The sequence below is a fragment of the Callionymus lyra genome, chromosome 17 (assembly GCF_982586985.1).
Source record: "Callionymus lyra chromosome 17, fCalLyr1.hap1.1, whole genome shotgun sequence".
In the NCBI taxonomy this organism is placed as follows: Eukaryota; Metazoa; Chordata; class Actinopteri; order Syngnathiformes; family Callionymidae; genus Callionymus; species Callionymus lyra.
This window is the reverse complement of record NC_141834.1, coordinates 1104548-1121885: the sequence shown is the minus strand read 5'-3', so window position 1 is coordinate 1121885 and position 17338 is coordinate 1104548. Positions and strand designations below refer to the sequence as shown.

The window sequence follows — 17338 nt, the reverse complement described above, 5'->3', positions numbered from 1 at the left end:
GAATATTTAATGAATTCAACGGTTGAGCTACCGACTGTAATGGTGGAGTTTCACCTCCGGGGGCAGAAGTGTTCTTACACATTACCGGAAGTGACGACCAAGATTACGCTCCGTCACCGACTGCGCGCGGGACTCAAACCAGAGCAGCTAAAGTGGTGACAGGCAAAAGCTTCTTTTGTTTATATAAAAGCAAGCGACTTAATCATTTTATGAAAAGCTTTATTATAACATGCGTTTACTTTTTCAAAACGGTTCGTATCTACTTTAATGTGAGCTCCTAACTGACACCCACAGGCATGTTTTGTTTTCACTGTCGTGCCAGGTGTTGGTTTTTATGAAACCGTTTAGTATTGCACTGTTAATGTAAATTGAGTTATTACGTTAAAATTATATCGGTGTTTATTAACGTATTTCCCTCTTAGGTAGAGTTTTTTTTTTTACAATGTCTCTTGATATGGACCAGAAAAACTTGGTCAGCCAGTTGTTTAGGTCTTACCTAGCGGAGCACCACCAAGAAGACATAACACACATGGTTTTGAATTGTGATGTACACACCCATCATGCACTTGTTGTCAATGCATTGACACTTTTTGAAGCCAGTATGGAGGTAATGAACCCTGAAATTAATCAAAATGTCTTAAGTTATCTAACCATTGCTTTTAAAGGTAGTATGGGTGCCCTGATATAACAGTAGTTGTTGTTGTACTGTCTGTACTCTAGGTTGGTGACTACTTCAATGCATATCCGGCAGAAGTTTTGGCATTATTCGATCTGGAGTTGGAAAAAACAGCAAAAGAAATATTAGTGAATACTTCTGCATCTTCACAAAATAGTTGGAGAAGAGATCAAAGACATAATCTTCATACACGTATTACGGGTTAGTACTCAAATTGACTTAATATTTTCCACTCTGTCATGACCACAAGTATCTAAAATATGTAGCAGGTGAAATTGAGTGATTGATCGATCTAATAACCATTATTTTAAATCTCAAATGTCATTGGATTAGAACAAAATCATTCCACTTTATTTGCAGGGCTGCCTTTTTGTCCGGAATTTAACAGGAATACGATTCCCCACTCCAGGGATGTAGGACACTTCTTGTCCATCACAGGCACTATCATTCGTACCACTGTGCCAAAGGTAAGAATGGCTTTTACATTTATTTTTATATACAAGATATTGCACTATACCATTGTACATTTTAACTTGGTTCTGTATCTCCAACTTTTCTGACTAGTCTATGACTAAAAATGTTATCTACACTCTAATTTATTTTGTTAGTAAAACTACTCAGTATTTATTTATCTTTTTAATTTTGAAGCCAACGTATCTTCAAAATCTATATTCATTTAACAGTGTAAGCCATCTTTAATGCATTTTTTGGAAATGAAGTGTAGTTGAAAATTATGGGAACATTATAAACAATTCTATAATATAATGCTTTTTTAAAAACATGTGTAAGATATTATTATGGATTTATTTTAAGGCTTTATATATGATGATATCACAATGTATGTGTCATTACAAGTACAGTATTATGAATGTTGGAATTTAAATATTTATTTATTAATCTTAATCTTCTTGTTACCAAAAAACTGGATTTGGTTGATTAACGAACCCAGCAGACAAATTTAGGTTCCGAAAAACATTTCAGCTGCTCAAACAAATGACAAAATCACTTTCAAACGTTTTTTTTTTTTTTCATCCTATCTATCTGAGCTTTCATAATGCGAACATTTTTGTGTGACTCTGCTATGATTAGCCTCCTTTTTGTCAAAATGTTTTTTTCTTACTCTCATAGGTCCTGGAAAAAGAACGAGACTATATGTGTACTAAGTGCCGGCACGTTTTTACAATAAACGCCGACTTTGAACAGTATTATTCCTTCAACCCACAACTTACCTGCCCGAATCCTGATCTCTGCAATTCCTTTAAATTCACCTGTTTGTCTGATGGCTCTGGACCTGCAGTCTGCAAGGACTACCAGGAGATAAAAATTCAAGAGCAGGTATACGGTGGTCTTGTCAGATTTTTTTGTCTTGTTATAACAACATCATTCATTTTCATATTAACATTATGCTTTAGGTGGAAAGGCTGGCATTGGGTAGCATTCCTCGGTCTATGACTGTTGTTCTTGAGGATGACCTGGTCGACACCTGCAAATCTGGTTAGTATAGTCATCTCTGGAACTGTATTATCAAACCCTGATGCCCCAGTTTTTTGTTTTTTTGAGAGTGTTTAAACATTTAATGTATTTCCTAGTAAGATGCACCACATATTTTTTGCACTTCCTGATACACATTGTTGATGCTGATGTTAATAGCATCAGACAAATCTAATTGATGTCTAGTTGTTTTCGTGCAAACCAACCATGATACATTGAATTGTTGGTTTGCACAAAAACAATTCGATTTGTCTGATGCTATTTAGAAAAAGGTTCAATCTGCACCACTGAATCACCAAAGTCTTTAGCCTAAAGATTTAAATGGCAAATAACTTAGCCAATAAAACCCTTCTGTGTGTCTCTTAGGTGATGATGTCGTTGTGTATGGAGTGATGAGTCGGCGTTGGAAACCCTTTTATGATGGGTCAAGATGTGATGTGGAGCTTGTTCTTAAATCAAACAATATTGAAGTGAACAACCAGCACGGGGCCTCTTCATTGCTCACTGAAGATGTTCAAAAAGAATTTGAGGAGTTTTGGGAAAGCCACAAACATGAGCCCTTTACAGGTATGATACTGCAATTTATCTAAGCTTGCCTGGGTATATTAGCATCTTGTCATTTTTTTAATCATCTTTTTGAAGTGTAACCCCGCCACAAAAAATGCAGGGTGCGCTCACATTTGCTTTCCCAACAACTGTATACCATGATAAACTCTTCAGTTTTGTTGATTCATGTTGGATGTCTTACCAATTTTACAGTTAAAAAGATTTAAAAGGTTGAAAAGGTTCCTGACAAGAGTATGATTTTACTGCTACTCCATTTAAGTTGTTGCTGGGGGAGTAATGACTCTGATCTAAACAGCAAATGCAGGCATACATTCATATTGAAATGAAGACTTATTTGGTGAAACTATTTATCAGTCAGGAAAGTATTTCACAGTTCTTCAGTTAAATTACAATTACAATGAAAACGCCCACAAGTGTGTTTTATTTTCTTTAATTTGCAGGCAGGAACCATATCTTGATGAGTTTGTGTCCTCAAGTCTTTGGAATGTATGTTGTTAAACTGGCTGTTGCCATGGTGTTGGCTGGTGGGGTCCAGAGAAAAGATCCATCTGGAACCAAAATCAGAGGTGACAATTGATCTTTTTTTCAATCTCATATTTATAAAATTAAAAGATTTTAGGGGTATTCTAGAAACCAAGTACTTCTCATGATTAAGTTAATGGTTAAAACAACTACTTTAGTTATTAAAATAAGAAATAAGTATAAAGAGGGACATTTTGGGGGGACAAAGTAAGAGTGAGACAAATTTTGGTTCATGGAATCTGGGACAAATAAAGAGGATTAAATTTGACATATCCTGATTGATACCTTGGTAAAATACCTTTGGGAAATTAGGGTGCCCTGAGAGAGAATCTCTAAAAATGGGTTGTTTCTAAAGCCCTTGAAAACCAGAGAATGGGGCCTTCTTTAAAACCTTAACAATAGCACTATTTTACTCTTGTAAAACAAAAGACTCGTATGTCTAAGCAGTTCTTTGAGTGTTGAAAATAGCAGAAGTTATAATACAGTCAACTATAATATGACCCTTATAAACCCTAGATTTAAAATGCATTATTTCATACACTTTGAATACATCGTAAACTTTGTCATAAGACACAATTATAAACCTCTTACAATGTCTTCCATAAAGCCTTACTAATGCATTAGAGTGTCTTGTAAATTTTCTTATGGTGCATTATACAGTAGAATTTCATAGAAAGTGTTACCAAATTCACTGTATGAAACATTTGGCGGACTTTATCGTGGCAACTGCTGATTATATATAGATTATTTGTATATCGTATCCAACTAGTTCTGTTGTCGAGTTAGAGGAACGTTGTTGATCCCCACATGCTCATTAGAGATGATTATACGAAGCATTTCAAGGTATATAACATGGTATTAACAATATGTAACATGGTAAAAATACTGTATCATCTAGGAGAATGTCACATGTTGCTGGTTGGTGATCCTGGCACAGGGAAGTCACAGTTCTTGAAATATGCTGCCAAGATCATGCCTCGCTCAGTGTTAACAGCTGGGATCGGATCCACTAATGCAGGCAAGTTTCATTCATACCCTTTTAGTTGACCTCATGTAGAGATGCAGCTCTTATAAACACTTTTCTCCCTCTCGTTTCTATTGATAAGGATTGACAGTTGCTGCAGTGAAGGAAGGAGGAGAATGGCATCTAGAGGCGGGAGCTTTGGTCCTGTCAGACGGTGGTTTGTGCTGCATAGATGAGTTCAACAGCATAAAAGAGCATGATCGAATTAGCATCCATGAAGCAATGGAGCAACAGTCAATTAGTGTCGCCAAAGCTGGGTATGATATTACTTTCCTTTCCCCGCCTCTCAACCTAAGTAGCTAGGATAGGCTCCTTCCCTTTGTAACAGGAGAATATTATTTCTGGAAAATGAATAAAAATCGAATAAATTATTTTGCTCCTTCACCATTAATTGAAAAATGGAAAGGTCCCATTTACTTCTTTTTCAAGTCAAGGTCTAATAATTATATAAGAAATTAAATCCGAGATAGTTATCATTCCTTATGTGTTTTTTAATAGAATGGTGTGTAAGCTGAACACAAGAACAACCATCCTGGCCGCCACCAACCCTAAAAGTCGATATGATCCAAAAGAGCCTCTATCCGTCAACGTAGCGCTTGCAAGCCCGCTTTTGAGCCGCTTTGACCTAGTGCTCATTCTACTGGACGTCAACAACGCAGAGTGGGACCAGATTGTCTCATCCTTTATTCTTGAAGACCGAGGTATTGTTCATTTACTTGACTGATGCTGGGTTGATGCACAAATGGTTTTAATTCTTAAACATGAAGAATATTCTACAAGAGAGCACATCTGTTTTACTATACTTTTTACTAAACTTGAGGTGTAAAGACCTCATCTGATGTCCTAATACAGTGAGATGATCAAAAATAGCAGATACGACTACATTCGTAAACTGGTAACGGTAAATGGTCCAATGTTTTGTTTGACACGATAAATTATCTTGTGTGTCCTGCTGCTACAATCAACAACTGTGAAGCTGATAGCAATGCATTGTTGCGATTTTTCACAGACAAAATGAAGTTGATCAAAGAGAAAATCCCCCCCCTTTTCTGAGAAACCCGTGCAGTCATTGAGCATGTCTCCAGTCACTGGTGAGCAAGATGAAACCCTTCTCTTGCTCATCCGACGTCCATCTGTGTAGGCTCTTTATAAAGTGTTTGATTTAATTGGCCCCTGGGTTAACTCTCCGACTGACCTCAGTAATTTCAGGCCTTTTCTAAGTTTCCACTCTTTCCTAAGATCTTAAAAAAAGGCTCTCTGATCAGCTTTCATTGTTCCTGGATCGGAGCAGCATCCATGAGAAGTTTCAGTCCGGCTTTAGCAAACAACACGCTACGGAGACAGCCTTACTGAAAGTGTCCAGTGACTTGATGTCGGCTGATACGATTCTGGTTCTCTTGGATCTGTCCTCAGCCTTTGACACAGTTGATCACCAGATCTTGCTGAGAAGACTGATGGATGAAGTGGGACTGTCTGGGTCTGTGTTACATTGGTTCTCGACATACCTTTCTGGGAGCAGTTACAGTGTGTCAGCCAATCAAATAAGGTCTGCATCAGCGGATCTGTTGTGTGGAGTCCCCTGGGTAAATCATTCATTTCCTGATGTTTCTAACCACATTTTTGTTGATGACTTTACTGCTCGTTTAATCCAACTGAGCCCAAGAGGCTGAACTTCTTAGTCAATTGCTTGCTAGAAATCAAACAATGGCTGAGTGTAAACACTTTCAGCTAGATGTGGGCAAAACTGAAACTCTGGTTATTGCACTTGATGATAAAATTCCAGTGTTGAGTCAGGACTTGGTGAGTCTGTCAAACTGAGCTTGACGAACCTGGCTGTTGTATTAGACAAAGACATGTCTCTAGTGCAACAATGCAAAAAAAACTGACCAAAAACATTTCATTCAACTGAGGAGAATCACTAAACTCACAACACGATTTGGAGCTTATAATCCATCTGTTTATGTCTTCGAGTTTAATTATTGTAACAGTTTATTTTCTTGTCTTTGAATCCAGATCTACATATAGACTTTCTTTTCTCACTGTGTACCTGACAAAGTTTTTTTTTTCTTGGTTTAAAGGAATTCCTGCCGATTCTACTGTTCTGTGGGACATGGAGAAAATGAAGGCCTATTTCACTTTCATCAAACATTTGCAGCCACAGGTGTCTGACGACGCCAACCGCATTCTCACGCGATACTATCAGCTGCAAAGACAACAAGAATGTCGAAATGCAGCGCGCACTACCATCCGCATGCTGGAGAGTCTGAGCAGACTTGCTGAAGGTAAAGACTTTAAAATGGACTTCCACCTTAACTCTGTAGAGCAACAAACATTTTTTCCACCGCATTTTTCTATTTTAGAGGGAACCTCAATTTAGTAGATACAGAGAAAAACAATTAGCTAACCAAAACATTTTTTCATCTTTTGAATTTCCCAATTGCATTTCAAACGATTTGGTTAACAAATATTTTAAACCATTATCATCAGAAGTCTTTTAAACATTTTGCTTATCCATTCAAAAAAAAGTCAAAAAGATGGACCTTCATCAAATATGCTAAACATAAGTAAGTAGATACACTGAATGGACTGATAATCATTCATGGTTGATTTGACTGATTTGTTGATTTGCATAAATAAGTAGAGTTGGATATTGCAGTCAAGAAAGTAGCCTTTTTCTTCATAATTAGATACTTTTTCATCATCCACTGCAGACAAGTTCAGGGGTCTAATGTACTGTAATGAGTGAATTTTTTAGCTGATTACACACTGCATTCACTCAAATCCAGGAAATGGTGCACATACAGAAATATTCAGATGTAAGACTCCATACGTGACACAAATCCAAGCACTTTTTCCTTGTTAAAGGAATGTGTGACTTGTGACTTGAAGCGATCAGACGCGGATCATTTTGTTCATTATTTTATAAAAACAGGCCTATAATTCCATCTGTTCTTTATGAATTGAGTGAAATGGCTGATAAAACATTCTGTATAAAATGATCATGTTGTAATAATAAAAAAAATCATCAGTTTGGTTAGTGAGAAAACATTTAATATGCACTTATATAATGGATAGATAGAAAGATAAAATTTATTGATCTCTCTGGAGGTCTCCTTTGGGAAATTGTTTTTCCAGCCAGCACACAGCAACAAAGATGATAGATTCATAAAAAACGAGAACAAAGTGCAATAAAAAGAAAGAGCAAGAAAGCACAATCTAAGTCTACAGATAAAGATCATATATCAAATAAAAATAACAAAGACAAAGGATACAAAGATTAAGATCTTTTATCCTCCCCAAAACTCAGAATTAAACAGTCTAATAGCACAAAGAATGAATGAGTCCCTGAGTCTGATAGTGTTGCATCTGGAAAGGAGCATTTGTGCTCTCCATCTGCTTCTCTGCTCACTGATGACAGTGTTCAGAGGATGACTGTCATCATCCATGATGGACAGAAGTTTGTCCAGTGATCTCAGTGAGTCCAGCTTCATGACAACCACAGAGCCAGCCCTCCTGATCAACCTGTCCAACCTGTTGACACTCCTCCTGGACACATTTCCACCCCAACACACCACAGCATAAAACACTGGCCACCACAGACTGGTAGAACATGCAGAGGAGTTTCCTTCGGATGTTAAATGATCAGAAAGTACAGTCTACTCTGAACTTTCTTATACATGTGGTCTGTGTTGCACGACCAGTCCAGTTTACTGTCCAGCCACACACCGAGTTTTCAACTATCTCCACCTCGTTGCCTCTGATGGACACTGGACGTGGCTTTATCCTGAACCTCCCAAAGTCAAAGACCAGCTCCTTGGTCTTTGAGGGCTCAATATAATTGTTGTTTAACTGTGTATGCGTGTGCGTGTGAGTGCGCGCATGTGTGTGTGTGTTTTTGATCAATGTTGATCCTTAATATTTGTCTCTGATGAACACTTCTCAACCTCACTAGTGAGTGTAAAAATGGATCCGAAGTCGGGACTTGTTGGAGAGTCCGCACTTTTTCACCCTCTTTTTATTCTTTGAAGCTGTGTTCATGTCTCAAACTGCATTGCATGTTCTGCTGATATGTCCTCCAGCACATGCCAAGCTCATGTACAGAGAGACTGTGATGATAGAAGATGCTGTGATGGCAGTTTCAGTCATGGAGTGCTCGATGCAGGTAAACCTCCACGACTAACCAATATAATTGTTTTTCCATTATTTTGCCCAAGTGAGCCTTGTTTCTCCAGGGTGGGGGTCTACTAGGAAATGTGAACACCACACTCACCACATTTCCTGACGATCCAGGGCATCAGTACCAAATGCAGTGTCGGATCGTTCTGGAAGGACTGGATCTTCTTGAACTGCTTCAGAATGGAACTGAATGTTTGGCCAGGTCAGGCTTCTTTCTTAACATATTTTTTTAATTATGCTTATGGTGTCAATCCTTGACACCCTTTATTTATTTAATCAAATTTCATTTAATTAATGAAACCCCGTCATAGTTGGTTGAGATGCAACCTGGTGGACCTAAAATCTTTCAGCAAATACTTGAGATCATAATCCTATTACCATTTAAAAGAAATTGGAAACTTTCAAAATGTTTGACTATCAACAATATATGTATGTAAAACGGTTGATCCGTTTTTCCGCGTTGGTGACTATCATGATCACATTTGACAAGACTTTGGATCTTCACTGGGAGTGTGTTGTTCTTCCTCTGTATTGTGTATCCATCGTTTGCCTTAATAGACTGTCCTGACTCCTTATTTTTTCGGTTTCAGCTTTGTAGATTCAATTTCAAATACTAATTAATCTGGGAAAGCAAGTATAGATTACATGCTTGACTCAGAACCTGACAGAAAAAAAGAAAATATATTTTAAACCTTTAAATCTCTGCAGAAATAAAAGTTTAACATCAACATATACAGAAAGTAAATCTCTCTTGGTGTATGCGTGTACACTCTGAAAAAATAACATGAAAATGATCATGTAAACTGCTGACCTTCCAGTGAAGGTCTAAGGGGTGAGACATTTAAACTGTGGTTTGCAAACATTAATTGAACATTATTTCCATTATTTTAGATATTTTCAGCAATTGAAATAAATGAATACATTTTTATGTAACACATCAGCTGTAATTAAAAACAGTTGTGAACATCTAAAGACCACAAACTTTGCACCAATAGCGCTGCTCTGTAGTGTTTAAATTTGTGCGTTTACTTTTTTTTTTTATATTAAGATGTTTCACGTGAACACTTTTTTATTAATTATAATAATAAATAATATTAGTGCCCAACAACAGAAAAATAAAACGGGGCTAAAACTTGATTGTGTTTGGCCAAATATTTTTTAACTTCTTTGTGGTTCAACCTCAAAAGATGAGTTGTGTGGAAGTGGAGGTTCAACTTTACATTTTTTTCTTCCAGCCTAGACGGTGACAATTTGGTGGCTTTCTGCTCCGATGGACCAGCTGAACCTTGCCCGACTCAACCAAAAAGCTTTGTGGACGAATCCCTCCTAAATGGATCCTGCACTGATCCAGAACAGCCAGATAAAATGCTGAACTGGTTTGACTCCATCTCAACGTCTATTGTTATCAGCCCTCCTGCAGTTACATCAACACAAGCAAACAACACAAAATCAAACATTTTTCAGACGCAGAAGTCTGGAAATAATAGCTCCACCTTAGGCACAAAGCTCTCTGCTCCCGGCAAAGGGAGAAAACGCAAGAACTTTGAAATGACTGATGAGACTTCAGAAAAGACAGAAGATGCAGAGAAAGGGGTTGATATGGGACATCCAGAGTCACTTCATTGTGTTTACACGACAGTCTCAAAAGATCTCCAGAAGAGAAGAGTGAAGAGTGTGAAGCAGAAGTTTGAACAGGACAAGGATGATTCAGACGATCAAGTGGAGTCCAATGATATTGACCCCACAAAGCATTCTTCCGTCAGGGTTGTTGACGAAACAAAAAACACAGACAATAGAGCAGATGGAGATCCAAACATAAACTCAATGTTAAAAAGATTTCAATTCAAGCCGAGACAGAGGATCAGCCATAACATTACCAGCACTTGCTCGTTCCTGGCCTCGAATGAGGCTTTAAAAAGAATAAATAAATTAACGCCTGCTAATGGTGAAAGGACTGTGTTACAAAATGAGTTGTTTCAAAAAGTGCAATCTTCTACTGATCTGTGTGATCATTCTAAAGACAAAATTACCAATATTTCTAAACAAACTTGCCTCTCAGCACAAGAAAAACTCTCCAGATTTACTTTTTTGGGCTCAAATGATCCCCAAACCTAAGCTTAAAATAACCTTTACTTCCAGAATATTACTGGGCTTTCCAAACTTAATCAGGCTTGTTCATTTAAAAAACAATTATTGTAATACTCAGTTTAACTAATAAATAAATAGAAGGTATTTTCTTGGAAATTAAGTAAATAAAATACCAAATACAATCTATTGTATATGTAGTTGTGTGTACTGCATGCAGACATGCCTACATTTAAATGTTGCTTTGGTTAAAAAGTGCCTTTTATATCAAACGTGAGCCAGGAAAACTTGGTTTTCTTCACAAAATACGGACTGCAGATACTTTATCAGAAAAAGGTCCCTGTAGCTGCACAAACGTCTAATTCGGCTTACTTGTCTTGCAGAATAGCATTATTTTAAGTGTAACTGGGTCACAGTTGGGGTGCAATAAGACTCATGTCCAGATATGTTTCAACATCCTTCCTGTAACCTTCATGCCTCTGGCTCCAGGACTTTTCCATCTTTGCATGTGCTCATTTATTGACTCTTGACAAATGAAGGAGGGCAATGATCAGTACAGTCGGGACTGTTGTCAATAAAGTTAAATGAAATTAAAAAATGAGTTATTATTGCTTCTAGACACTTTATGTTTGATGCACCCATCAGTTGTCCTTCCCTGTTGTTTTACTACAGCAGAATTTCATTGAGGAGGTTAACAGCTGGCCACTGAATGTCCTACTCTTATCCTGCTGCTTCCACAGACATAACTTCTTCCTGCCTGCTTTCACTTTGTTAAACCGTTTCCGTTCCTAGTAAAAAATAAAACGTCATAGGGAAGCAGTTAAAGTCTAAATTATCTTCAATAACAAAGCATTCTCACACAAACTACTACCAGAAACTCACACATTTAGTCTCCGGTTCCATTTCTTGTTTACATCATTTTGTGTAAGAAGTCCACATGCTAACCGTCAAAATATTGGGTTGGTTGAGTTGGAAATGACAATGTGTTGTCACATCACCTGTTTATTTTTACAGAAATACTGTATGTACACCTCAGTTATTAATGTTTGTCTCTAATATTGCAATTTTTTCTCAAAAAAAAAGAGAAAGTTATTTCATTTTGATTTAACATCGTTTTTTAAACGTGGCTGGTCACATTTAATTGAGGACCTTAAATACGGAAGAGGGGTGAACACAATAGAAGAGTTGAGAAACTCTTACCTGCTTTGCACCTGACATTTGTTACAATAGAAACACATTCAAACACAGAGTATTTGTACATATTCACAAGACCAGCCACTACATAATTCCATGGATGCTCATATAACATGATTTGAATACTTTCTGATTTTTTTCAATAGCCTTCATTTGAATTCTATAAATGTTGCATTATAACTGTCATCTTTTTCCTTTATTATTTCAACATTAAATCGTTTTTTTTCTGTATGACTACATGGGTATTCTCTAATACTTATAAGAGTTTAAATTTGAACCTATATCCTGAATATGGATTTCTGCTATGGGCTTATTAAAATTACGATCGAACCTGTTCCATCGAGGTTTGTTTCAAACTTTTTAAATGAACTGCGCAAAACCTAATTCTTGTTTGATAAAGTCTTATTTCTACATTCATTATGCTTTATATAAATAAATATTACTTACTTACTTACTTTTGTCGTTGCATCTTTTTCGGACTACAATACCCACAAGACTTTGAGGAAACGGAGCAGAACCGGAAGTGGAGGTGATTAACGCTTCTTTTTAGATAGTAAAGATTCCTGAAATATAAATGCTGCTGCTGCACATGGTTTGTCAAGAAAGACATAAACACAACATTTCTCATCGATTAAAGCCTATTTCATGTGTTTTTCTTGATCCTCATTGAAGCAAATGCAAGTGTTTTCATCACTGGGTGGTGCTATTCGCTCTTTATCTGTGCGGATGGACCGTTTCGACCAAAGAAAAAAATAAAATAATAATTTGATCCTTAAATAACTTTGCTGTCTAAAAAACTAAAATAAATAACTCAATAAGATTTAAAATCGAGTGCTTGGTAAAAAGTAAATAAAATAAAACCAACTGTTCAAGGAAAGAAAACCTTGAATGTAAACGTAACGGTTCATTAAGTTAAGTTACGTGAAGTTGTCTGCGTCGTGAGATCACTGGTCAGAAGTCTTCTCGTACTGGGGGCTCCAGTCCTGACGTAGACATCAGCTGACCTGCACTCTTATAAAGGAGGACAAGTCCAACTCACTTTTTCATCAAGTCACAAACTTGGATTTCAACTTCCTAGTGGCAGAAGTTTTCTCCGGAGCTACTTCTCTCTGTCTCTGCGTGTCCAGGTGAGAAATGCCAGCAACTATTTTCTTCAGAAACTATTACAATTCAATGTAAAACATCTATACATCTATATTCCAACATCTGTTCTGTCGTAATTGGAATGATTTTGCATTTGATTTACAAAATGTACTATAGAAGGTTAAAAGAAAGTTACCCACTGTCCTAAAAGAAATTATAATTGAAAGGATTTAGAATGTTTTTTCTCAAGCAGGAAAACTAGTTGTTTTTCATTTAGAAGTGGCGGTTTGGGGGTCTTGTGTGGTTTTTTTGGGCCATTGTACTCGCCTATTGTTCTTTTTTGTCTTGGTCAGTTTCCATTGGACAAACGCACTGATCCATAAAAGTGCGCCACTTGTTCCTCTGATATATCATTTTTACATGAAGTTTTTTTTTTGTAGGTTTTGTCATGTAAAAGTGTCAGGACAATGAAGACGTTTATCACTTAAGTTCATGGGGTGTCATATCCTGTCACACCAACATTCATGTGAGGGGAAAAAAAGATAACTATATATCCTAATCAATTCCCCATGGAGACACACTATTTGCGTCATTGGAACTTGAACATTGAACTTGTTGCCATGAGATATATTTAATCTCAACCAGAATGTACGGATGTGATCAGAAGTTGGTTAAACTACAGGACCAAGTGACACTAGAGGATTTAGTCCTGAGAAAACATGGGTCAACGTGGGGATCAAGTTCACATTCATGAACAGATTACCTGGTGTTTTCGATTCTGTCTACTCGGCTGTTCACAGTCCACAAGAGAAAACATAACCTGAAAAAAACATAAATGTGATGTAATCATGTTTGTAAGACTTGAAGGGGGCTCAGAGGTCACCTCATGCTTCAATAACATTTAATGTCGCAAGTTTTCCCCCTTGTCCATATTTTCTTTGGCAGCTCAGCTCCATTAACTCAACTTATCTTTTTATAATTAATATGTTTGATAAGATTTTGTTCAGATTTGAGTGAGTCAGGGATTTTCTCACAGATTTGCATGTTTATGCCAAAGCACTTTAAAACCAGCGAAAACCAGTTTTCCATATCTGATCGTCTTAATTGGATTAGCCAAGTTTGAGTTTGTTGTTCTAATTTAAATTCCCCTCACTTTCTCTGAGTTACAAACTTGTAATCTCTAGTTTTATGCGGTGATATAGACAACATATTTTGCGATGGCATTTTTATTTAATTCTTTTGATTTGAGTTGTCCCTTCCATTTTGTATATACTTTTTCCATCTATTTTTAATTGATTTCTTAAACTGTATTTCTTTGAACAATCTTCAATATTGAGTATTCAACATGTTATTATCTTCTCTTGATTCTTTTTTAAGTTATTATTTATTAGAACATATAACAAAACAAGTTTTATACATTAAAATGACTTCTCTAAATTGGTTCAAGACTTTTCTGGGGTAACACACCATATGTCTGGCTCTACTGCAGTGTTTCTGGCTTACTGGGACAAATGCCTGATGGCGAATGCACAATTGTATATGGTTTTCTAACAAAAATCCATCTTTCTGAAGACGTTTTTCTTTTTCTTCCCAGGTAACCAGAGATGGGTGACTGGAGTGCTCTGGGTCGTCTGCTCGACAAGGTCCAAGCCTACTCAACCGCCGGTGGGAAGGTGTGGCTCTCTGTCCTCTTTATTTTCAGGATTCTGGTCCTTGGTACTGCGGTGGAATCGGCGTGGGGGGACGAGCAGTCGGCCTTCCACTGCAACACGCAGCAGCCTGGTTGTGAAAACGTTTGCTATGACAAATCGTTCCCGATCTCTCACGTCCGGTTCTGGGTTCTCCAGATCATCTTTGTGTCAACGCCGACGCTCCTCTACCTGGCGCACGTTTTCTACTTAAACAGGAAGGAGCAGAAACTCAATAGGAAAGAGGAAACGCTTAGGGCTGTGCAGAATGACGGGGGAGATGTAGACATTCCCCTGAAAAAAATCGAGATAAAAAGGCTTAAATACGGCATTGAAGAACATGGCAAAGTGAAAATGAAGGGAGCCCTGCTAAGAACCTACATATTCAGTATTTTCTTTAAGTCCATGTTTGAGGTGGGCTTCCTGGTGATCCAGTGGTACATGTACGGCTTCAGCTTGGCTGCTGTCTACACGTGTGAGAGATCGCCATGCCCACACAGAGTGGACTGTTTCCTGTCTCGACCCACTGAGAAGACCGTCTTCATCATCTTCATGCTTGTGGTCTCTCTCGTCTCGCTGATGCTCAACGTCATTGAGCTGTTTTATGTGTTTTTCAAGAGAATCAAAGACCGCGTGAAGCTAAAACAGCCACCCACACTCTATGCTGGGACTGGAACCCTAAACGGAACCGCGAAAGATCTCTCCACCACCAAGTACGCCTACTATAACGGATGCTCCTCTCCGACAGCGCCACTCTCCCCGATGTCCCCGCCGGGTTACAAGTTGGCAACAGGTGAGCGGGGACCGGGTTCTGTTCGTAATTTTAATAAGCAAGCACATGAGCAGAACTGGGCCAACTACTCCACTGAGCAGAATCGGCTCGGCCCGCATGGTGGTGGAAGCACCATCTCAAACTCCCACGCACAAGCATTTGACTTCCCGGATGACACCCACGAGCAAAAGAAACTGTCTTCCACAGTCGGCCATGAGATGCAGCCGATTGCTCTGATGGAGGCCAGGCCTTGCAGCAGGGCCAGCAGCCGCATGAGCAGTCGAGCCCGGCCGGACGACCTAGACGTGTAGTTGTGCAGTCTACGTCCTCAATTCGCTGCCTGCACTTGGGCCAACTGATGAGTAGCAGTTGAGAAGGCTGCGGTCAAGAGACATAGTCGATAAAGGACACTTCCACGTTTGTTTGCTAACACTGTCAAAAAGGTACAATTTCGATATTATTTTTGATAACTTTACTGGAGCTAACTAGACGGAAAGTGTTATAGTTTAAGATAAACCAATGCTGTTGCCACATAAACGAAAAAAAAAAAATACACATTCTGCCACTTTATTTCTTAAATTATTGAATGTACTGTGGAATTATTTTAGGGATCCAACACTGGACATCAGCTGTTCCATCATTCCTCTTTCTTAAATTTAAGAAGTGCCCAAATGTTACCCAAAAGTTTCAATCCTCGTCCTTAAAATGAAGTTTCAGTGTTTTCTATGACAACATTTTCTTCTGAACAATCTTGTGTTATCAAGTAGGCAGAATTAAGAAGCTAGTAAAAGACTATCTAGCCATACCTTTCTGCGTCTCATTAAACCCCAAAAATTGGCGTAAAAGCTGAAATTTAAGATAACTTTGAATTTGCTTCAATTGATTTTGATACATTTTTGTAAAACCTTTATAAGTTTAAAAGGATTTTGACATATTAAATCCAACATAAATCCTCACAACACAACTGTTGGCTCAAATAGTCAATAAAGTAGCCTTCAATAGCCAACAGTGTCCAAAGTAGTATAATAATTTAATAACCGATGAAAGTTCAGAAAATTTGCAGCGTTGCAATAAAGTTCAAAAGTTGTAGTCAGATTTTTCCCGAGACACTAACCACCAAGGTTAAACTGACTACTATCCATTATCAACGTTCACACATAGCATCAACCCAGACATGATGTATTTATTAACAATCTTTATCAGTACTGGACTTTTTTTTCCTGAGAAACTTTGAATTTATTGAGCGTTTTTGTCTGGTGTGGGAGAATGAAAGTGTCCGGCACTAAAAAAAGGATGAAGTGCCACTCATGCGGGAAAATGCGTTGAAAAGAGAAAAGAAACCTTGTTTGTTTTTCTAGTTAAGGCTTGTGTTGTGTTGTTTTTCTTTTTGAGAAACGTATGTTTAGCAATGTAAATCAATCTAACAATAGAAATGTGACAATTGTAGACGCAATGTACATCTGGACCGATATTAAGTAGGTCTGTATTAAATGTATGCCCTAATGATAGTTTCACTATTACCAAAATAAGTGGACTTTCAACTTTTTACTTTATTTCTACACTTCAGCTGTACATCATTTTATTGGTACTTAGGTTTTTCAGCGATGTGGATGTTTGCACTGAGTTTGTAAAAAGAGAGACCAGTTGTGTACTAATTTATTTTAAGACAGTAATCATTACAATGCCTTGATCAAACCAGATTTTGGAACACAGTACTATTGGAGCAGTTTAAATTGTTGACTAGATACAGTGTCTGTGTTTTCACATGTGTGTGATAGATGATGACCAGTCTTTGTATTTCTAATGTTATTATAACCAATAAAGATTTCTTTTCTTAATGATGCTTTTGTCTGGAATGTATTTTACCTTTGATTCCACTATGAGTAATCAAGAAAAAAAAAATACAGTTATATTTGTTTATTTTCAAACAAAGTATTGTTACAAAGTACAGTATGTAAGCAAGTATTCACTTTAGTTTAACTCTGCCCGAACCAATTAAGTACCATTTGAAAAATTCAGTTTTCTTGTTTTTTTAATCTAAATAAAACATATATTTTTAT

At 37.4% G+C, this 17338-nt stretch overlaps 2 protein-coding genes across 2 annotated transcripts; both read left to right on the top strand.

The window, feature by feature from the left end:
- Positions 1-131: 131 nt before the first annotated feature.
- mcm9 (minichromosome maintenance 9 homologous recombination repair factor) lies at positions 132-11087 on the top strand. Its single transcript, XM_087812691.1, has 14 exons — positions 132-607; positions 721-877; positions 1037-1143; positions 1805-2011; positions 2089-2170; positions 2534-2734; positions 3175-3300; positions 4155-4274; positions 4363-4537; positions 4779-4981; positions 6359-6562; positions 8360-8442; positions 8513-8658; positions 9692-11087. The coding sequence occupies exons 1-14, from the start codon at positions 443-445 to the stop codon at positions 10569-10571; spliced, it is 2856 nt and encodes a 951-aa protein (XP_087668817.1). The 5' UTR covers positions 132-442; the 3' UTR covers positions 10572-11087.
- A 1617-nt stretch (positions 11088-12704) lies between these two features.
- Positions 12705-17116, top strand: gja1b (gap junction protein alpha 1b). The gene is made up of 2 exons (XM_087812200.1): positions 12705-12862; positions 14413-17116. Exon 2 carries the CDS (start codon positions 14423-14425, stop codon positions 15587-15589), a length of 1167 nt encoding a protein of 388 aa, XP_087668326.1. The 5' UTR covers positions 12705-12862; positions 14413-14422; the 3' UTR covers positions 15590-17116.
- Positions 17117-17338: the final 222 nt, after the last annotated feature.

Coding starts and splice junctions, on each gene's coding strand:
- mcm9 (XM_087812691.1), top strand. CDS start 443: ATGTCTCTTGATATGGACCAGAAAAACTTGGTCAGCCAGTTGTTTAGG. Junction 3,301..4,154: donor ATCTGGAACCAAAATCAGAG/GTGACAATTGAT, acceptor TGTATCATCTAG/GAGAATGTCACATGTTGCTG. Junction 8,659..9,691: donor GGAACTGAATGTTTGGCCAG/GTCAGGCTTCTT, acceptor TTTTTCTTCCAG/CCTAGACGGTGACAATTTGG.
- gja1b (XM_087812200.1), top strand. CDS start 14,423: ATGGGTGACTGGAGTGCTCTGGGTCGTCTGCTCGACAAGGTCCAAGCC.